The sequence below is a fragment of the Podarcis cretensis genome (assembly GCF_951804945.1).
Source record: "Podarcis cretensis genome assembly, chromosome: 4".
NCBI classification, from domain to species: domain Eukaryota; kingdom Metazoa; phylum Chordata; class Lepidosauria; order Squamata; family Lacertidae; genus Podarcis; species Podarcis cretensis.
Window position 1 is genome coordinate 96,340,603 of NC_137173.1, and position 7,857 is coordinate 96,348,459.

At 41.8% G+C, this 7,857-nt stretch overlaps 1 protein-coding gene across 1 annotated transcript in view; it reads left to right on the forward strand.

Moving 5' to 3' along the window:
- Positions 1–7,619, forward strand: part of HS6ST3 (heparan sulfate 6-O-sulfotransferase 3) — a 161,166-nt gene extending 153,547 nt beyond the window's left edge. Inside the window, exon 2 of the mRNA XM_079972879.1 lies at positions 6,782–7,619. Within this exon, the coding sequence (XP_079829005.1) occupies positions 6,782–7,490 (709 nt within the window). The 3' untranslated portion in view covers positions 7,491–7,619. The remainder of the gene's footprint in view (positions 1–6,781) is intronic.
- The last annotated feature ends 238 nt before the right edge of the window (positions 7,620–7,857 follow it).

Here is a 7,857-nt window from a genome sequence, read left to right on the forward strand (position 1 = left end):
TTGGCCACTGTGAGAACAGAATGCAGGACTAGATGGGCCTTTGGTATGATCCAGCCCTGCTTTCCTTATGTTGGTCTTAATGGACTGAAGCAACACCAATAAGAAATGATGCATTACAAACTAATGATGGCAACAATTATGCAGAGCGATTAGTGATTTGTGTGCTGTGTGGCTGATTCTGAAATGTGTAACTGCTTGAGTACAGTTAGGTGAACATGTCAGTGCTGATACATGTTCAGTGAGAGGAAGAGACATGCCAATTAAAATGTGTCTTGGTGCTGGGAAATATATGTCCTGAACTATTCTCGAGATGTATTTACAATGGGGGGAAACCTACTAGATATTTGAAGTAATAGCTTCAAATGAGTCATTGCTAAGGAAGAATAAGATCAGAGAGGTGGCTACTTATTCACAGGTGTGTGGTGGTTATTGGCACAATTTTAATTACAGACCTGCTGAACGCAGCCCACCAATTGTGTGTAGATGCCTGCTGGAAGCTTGGTGAAGCTCCTGGTTTTTCTGACTGCCCAGGACTGCAAAAACATGGGGGTTGTCAAGCACATGGCAGGCCACAGTACATGGCTGGTGAGCAACATTCAGCTCAGTAGGCATCAGATTGTGTAGGCACACTAATTAGCTCTAAATTTAGCCCAGAACAGTTCCACCACTTGACAGTGTCTCATGATGTCTTTCCAGCCCTTCTCACCACAGCGTTCCTCCTCCCCTCCCCCTAGCACTGCCTTTGCTTCCCCACAGTCAGGCAAGCCTTGCTGAAAGATGCTACGGCTGTCTGAAGAAATCCAAGGAATATTATCAATGGATCAGATGTAAGGGTCTCATACTTTATTAATGTATTGTTTGCTGAGAGATGACTCAGGTGGAGATCTATTTTTGCACTGGCTCCTCTGTGTTAACTTCAACCGTGAACTTTTCCTTTTCTGTTCTTTCTTAACTTGGTGTGTGGGATTTTTGGTTTTTTGTTTTAGCCCTATAATCTAGGGCAAGTTCCTGCTGAATAATCTCTTTGGTAATGAGGCACTCAGGAGAGAATGTTTTGAGGACATTCGGTTTTGCTTCATGCCCAATTAACAACAATGGTTATAAAAAAACTTTTGAGAATTATCTGAAGTGTAAAGTAGCTGCAGGGGCTGGCGATGGAAGAGCCTTGGAGGTCATCCAATCTAACAGTCTACTCAAGGCAGGATCTGCAATGCAGGAAGTAACTACAGCATTCCTGACACATGGCAGCCCAGCCTCTGCTTAAATATCTCCAGCAAAGGAGAGCTCACCACCTCCTGAAGGAGTTTGTTCCATTGTTGAACAGCTTAGACTGTTCAAAAGTTCAAAACTCTGCTACCTAGCAATTTCCACCCGTTAGTTCTAGATCTGCCCTCTGGAGCAAGAATCCATGCTGCAGTGGCGGGTGAATGGGTCAATGGTCCGTTTTCAATGGATTCCTTCAACATCCCTAAGCAGGAAGGCTAGAGAGGCACTTAGACATTGGACAGGAAGGGTGTCAGAGGTGTACTAAAGGAGGGAGAAGGAGGTTGCATAGAAGCTGAATGGATTCCTTGCATCTTTTTCACTTGGAAGATATGGGGCAGCTCCCTACGTCTGTGCTAATTGTTTCAGGAAGGGTGGTGGCAAGAGACAAAGTTATTGGCTGTAATAACAAATTACAAACTATAAAAACACTGGTCCTGGATGGCATTCACCCAGTAGTTGTTTAAATGTGGAGTTGTTGAACCTCTAACAAAAATACATAACTTATCCCTAAGATCATCATCCACACCAATTTTTCAAAAAGGGTTCTATAGAGTATCCTGTAAATTACAGACTGGTGAACTTTAACATCTTTTCCAGTAAAACTGGTGGGAAGCATTATGGATGATAGAATTACCAAACATAAAGACATACAAATCCTGCTGAAGCAGAACCAGCATAGTTTCTGGAAGTGTAAGTCTTGAATCACTAACCTTTCAGAGTTCTTTAAATGTGTCAGCAAGCACACAGATAGAGGTGATGTAGGTCACATTGAATATTTAGAGTTTCAAAAACCTTGTTATAATAGCACTTTCCTATCACAAAAATATTCCTTTTTGGCCATGACCTTTTGATATGGATCATGCAGTTTTGGATGACACTGTTTTTGTGATACTACTAAGCCATGGTTTATATATCATGGTTCAATTAACCATATTTAAAGCTGATAGTCTAAACCCAGCCCTGAGGGTTAACTATGGCTTTAGGCAGTGCCAAGCGGCAAAGTTTTCCCCCAAACAAGGAGCTCACCCCTTTCCTCCCTGAACTCTTTCTTGCCCCCTTCCTCTGATTTCCCCCCCTGGTGCTATAACTGACTATTGCAATTAACTATTGCCATGGTTAAAACTTCCTTGTTCATTAAGGGTTGTTGTTGGTTTATAAACTTGAGTTAACATTAACCATACCCTAGTATGGAGCCCAAACTGGCTCCTCCTTAACTATGAATAAAAAGTTGTCACCACCCAAAGGCTCCAAAGCCATGAGTGAAGAGCTGCAGAAATTCAGACCATTCTCAAGGTTCAGTTGCTCTCACTCATGCGTTTAACTGTGCCTGTCAACAACTGCTTGTCCCACTCCCCACGTCATGTTCTGAAAGCACTTTCTAGCTTTCACTGCTGCTGTGCTGTGAGGCGAGAAAAAATTAAAGGCACCACAAGGATGCATTGGGATGCGTGGGAAAGGGTGTGCATTCAAATGAGCAACTTCAGAGTCATTCCCACCTTTTCTTCAAGCACATTTTTTTGGAGTGGGGTGGGGGTCAGGACATGATTGCAGGTTCCCAGGCCACCAAGACTCCCTTTCGTCCATTTAAAAGGATCTTGAGCAGCTTTGTAGGAAATGCAGACTTGAACCCTGTGAGGAATAGAAGGATCACAGCTTGAGAAAAGTGGGTAAGACTGAAAAGTAGAGGGAGGGAAGGGGGCAAATGCCTCTCTTCACAGCATCTGCTGTTAAACTTCCAACCTAGCATGGAGCATGGAAAGGGTGAATGCTCTTCATTGATTATGTCTCCTTTTTGTTATAGGGAGTGAGGATCAGAACTGGTGTGGCAGTTGCCAGCAGTAGCTGTCAGGTTTCCCATGCCCCATCCATCCATCCATCCATCCATCCTGTTGCCTAATAGTAAGCAGGCTGGTGACACTAATGACAAAGCGAGGTATTTCCAGTCTAAGGGCAGCATAAAGGCATTTGGATAGCAGTCTGAAGCTGTGGGGAGGGCAGCAGGGAGAGGAGAGAAACTATGCTGCGGTATAAAAAGCCAAGGTACAAGTGATCGACTGGAAGATGCCTAGATTTTAACTGTGCTTTATCAACTCTGATTAATGTTAACCACGGCTTAGCATTATGCATGGATGAGGCCTTTGGCTAAAGTGTTCCCAAATATTCTCCCAAATAAATTTCATTTCTGCCTGAGTTTTTGGCAATTAGTAGAATTGTCAAGAGCACATGTTACAAAATGGTGACAGAATTTGCTTTCCCCCCTTCCTTTCTACTTTGCCCATAGTAGTGCAAGCATGTTAATGGTTACATCAAGTAGTCTCTTTTTTATTTTTATTTTAAGTAATTATTCCTAAATGAGTGCTGCTTGGAGAGGATTTAACAGATTCCCTGGAGCATTGTATAGTTAGTTGTGTACAAGAAATTTTATTCTTAATTAAAAAATGTCTTCTTCCCTTTGCTGTCTGCTTTCTACGATCTTTTCCCCCTGAGTAGTCATTCTGTCTTATATTGTCCTCCCAATATTTTAAAATGCTTCAAGGCTTCCAAAGTGTTGTTGCTATGTTTACTGTTGCTAAGGCCTTTTTGTACATTACTTTTATAGGAGATGATTACTTTATAACAGATTTATGATTCACCATGTTGGCTTAAAAAGGTAAATGTATTTATTACTTGCTAACAAGCTGTGTATGCTGACTTCTTCGCCCCCATAAGAGAGGTGTGCAAAATGGCCCTTAGAAATTACTTTGTCAAATAACTTATTTCAGAGTTAGAATTTGCAAGTCTTGTTAATTAGATTTGTATCTCACAATTTGGTTCAAAGCAGCTTGTGGAGGTAAAATCATTAACAATAGTACCATAAAACAACGTAGGCTTAGATAAGACTTTGAAAGGGTAGTCAAAGAAGTGATTGCATTTCTGTTGTTGTTAACATACAAAAGACAGAGTAGGGCTGAGGAGGTTCTTAATGAAGATGGCAAATCTAGTCATATCCTAGATGGCCAAGGTCATTGCAGAACTATGCTTGGGGAGAAATGTTGTTGACGATACCAGTATCCAGCAGAACTAGCCCTACCATAAAGCAGAATAATTCAGCAGATGACAGTGGGGAGGTGGCAGGTGGCTGGCGGATGCAATTATACATGGTATGTAGGCAGCACAGAGCCCCCTAAGCTAGCCTGGTCCAGTAGAGGCTGCTCTCCTATTGTCAGGGTTGAACTAAGACTCCATTTTCAATCCAATTGGCTTCTCTACAAGGAATGGAGGGGGTGCCATATCATTGTTCACCACAGACGTATCTTGGGCTGTCCCTGATTCCGTGATGTATGCATATTTACTTAATTGAATCAATACCTTAATGCTACCAACCTGCTTGTCTTGTATTTGGAATTTTAAATGTGTTGGAGGAGGCTGGTGGGAAGGATGCATGTGTATTGAGAAAATATTACATCAAGTGAAGATGATGGGGGGGGGGACGATTGGAGCTGGGATTGATGAGGAAGGATAGAAATGATTCACAAGCTGCTGTTTCTGTTCCTAGGCAGCATTCAGGCACAGATGATGCAACTGAAAAGCCCTATTATACCAAACATCTGGATTTGAGGCAATTTAATCTTGTCCTTTTCTTTCAGAGCAGTACATCTCTCTAATCAAATCTATGAGGAGAACAAAAAAGGTGACTAGGAAGTTAGCAGCTGCTGCTTACAACCTCACATGTTGCTGCATGGAGAAGTGATTACCTGTAGCCTCTGGGCATCCGACAATGCTATATTTCCCATAATTTCATAATTATTAAGAAAGCTGGAGAAAAGCTAAAGGACAAAGTGACGTCTGCCTTTATTGCATGGCCAGAGGCCACAGATGACTGAATCTCCTTAGAGATCCACCGCATAATATGCATTTCTTATTTAGCTCTGGCAACTTTCCAAATGGTACCCATTCCTTCTCTTTTGCATTATATCAAACATAATTAATTTTTCACATGACTGGAGAATGTGTGTGCTTATGTGTTTTAGTGGATGCAGTTTGTTGTCCGAGGTTATTCAGAAGCTCTTGTATGATATGATGCGAGACAGGGCCGGCTCACCTATGAGGCAAAGTGAGGCAATTGCTTCAGGCAGCAGGATCCACAGCGGCAGCAGATCTAGCCTCCAAGAAATGCATTGCCTCCTGCTGCTGCCACAGTGGCAGCAACAGAAATGGCACGCTTCTTGGAGGCTGCCTCCCCTTCCCCCATGCCATCTCTACAGTGGCTTCTTGGTGACTAGGAGGCACTGCTGGTCTCCTCCCCTGTTGTTGTTATTCTGCCCTTCTTACTGGGTTGTCCCAGCTACTCTGGACGGTTCCCGACAAAATACTAAATACTAATAAAACGCCAACCATTTAAAACTTCCCTTCAGATGTCCTCTAAAAGTCATTTAGTTATTTCTTTGTTTGATATATGATGGGAGGACATTCCACAGGGCAGGTGCCATTACCAAGAAGTCCCTCTGTCTGGTTCCCTGTAACTTCACTTCTCACCATGAGAGAACTGCCAGAAGGCCTTTGGAGCTGGACCTCAGTGTTCGGGCTGAACGATGGGGGTGGAAATGCTTCTTCTGGTATGCAGAAGAATTTTCTAAGCTAAGCTTTATTTAAGACCAAAGCTTAAATCAGGCACTTGTGAAAATATAAATATAAAAAAAAGGACTCTTAACTATTACATTGCTGTAGCTTGGAGATTAAATGCTAGATGAGAGAACCCTACAATGTTTGTCACATAAAAATTCATTTCTGTATTGCTTCTCAGATTTGAACTTTACATGACTGCAGAAAATCAATGATTGCATATTTCACTGTTTTTTCAAATGTTTAACAACCACCACTGGGGTTGGGAATCTGATTAGGATTGTGTGACTGGGGGAAGGATTTACTTTGCCCCCTATACCCTTTTCTTGATGAAAATCCCTCATTGCTATTTGCCCAATGGAGAAAAAGATTTCAGTACCAGTTTAACACTTCTGTGTTTTGCCCTACTGGTTTGGGACCAATTTTCATTGGGAAAACGGTACAGGGAGAAAGGGCTAATGCCCCCTTCTCCAACACTGCAGTCCTAATTAAACCCAGAGGTGTGGGGGAGACTGTTACAGGGTTTTTTAAATAAAAAAGTAAGAAATCTAATCGTGGATCTCACACTGTTGGATTTAATTTGGCTCTTACAGAGGAACTTGTGTCAGAAAGCTGGAGGAAATCCAGCTCTCACCAGAAAGCCCTATTACTTTTCTACAGACTGTATAAACTGTTTCACTTCTTTTTAATTGTATGTTGTTACCTGCTCTGGGATCTTAAGGTGTAGGCTAGATAAGCAATCTTATAAATAAAGAAAATAGTAATACAGATGAGATTATCTGAGGGATATCATAATCCAGTGTCAAACATACCCAATTCCAGACATTTCTTTGACGTTCTTCAATTAATAATTGACTAATTAAAGGAAGCAACACACCACTGAAACCTTAATTTCTTTTCTTAATTCTTTCAGGAACTTCTATTACATCACAATGCTGAGAGACCCTGTGTCACGCTACTTGAGTGAATGGAAACATGTTCAAAGGGGTGCAACATGGAAGACTTCCCTCCACATGTGTGACGGGAGGAGCCCGACCCCAGAGGAACTGCCGATGTGTTACCTAGGGGATGACTGGTCTGGGGTCAGCTTGCAGGAATTCATGAATTGTGGCCATAATTTGGCTAACAGTCGGCAGGTGCGCATGCTGGCAGACCTCAGCCTGGTTGGATGTTACAATTTGACCTTTATGAATGAAAGTGAAAGGAACACGATCCTTCTCCAAAGCGCCAAGAACAACTTGAAAAACATGGCCTTCTTTGGGCTCACAGAATTTCAGAGGAAAACTCAATATCTCTTTGAGAGGACATTTAACCTGGAGTTCATCTCTCCGTTCACTCAGTACAATATCACTCGAGCCTCTAATGTGGATATCAGTGAGTCAGTGCGGAAGCGCATTGAAGAGCTGAACTTCCTGGATATGCAGCTGTATGAATACGCTAAAGACCTATTTCTGCAGCGCTTTCAGTATGCCAAGCAAGAAGAGCATGAACTAAATCGCCAAAAACGACGGGAGGAGCGAAAAATGTTGCGTGAACAGAAGGTCCATGAATGGCAAAAAGAGGAGGAAGCAGAAACACTAGCGGTTACTGAGGATTACAACAGTCAGGTGGAACGGTGGTGAATTTCCCTTCTGTGTGTATACACACACACTCACACTAAGAGACACTGATATTTCATTGAACTTAATTATTCAACTGTGAATAGATATGTGGAACTCCTATTGTTCTGATAAATGAGAAAGAGTCTCTCAGCCATCCTTCCGCATTTTATGTTTTGGCTTTTTAGATTTTGTCATTTAAGAAAAACAGTATGTTGTGCTTTTCAGTCCGCCTTAATCAGTGTTATTTGATTGGCTGTTGAATAGCTTACTATTTATTGTTTATTTATTATATTTACTGTCTATCCTGACTTTCCTGACACATATCTTTCCAAGGAGGCTTACAGTGAACATCAAAATACATTAATAACATCAGAATAAACAATATCAA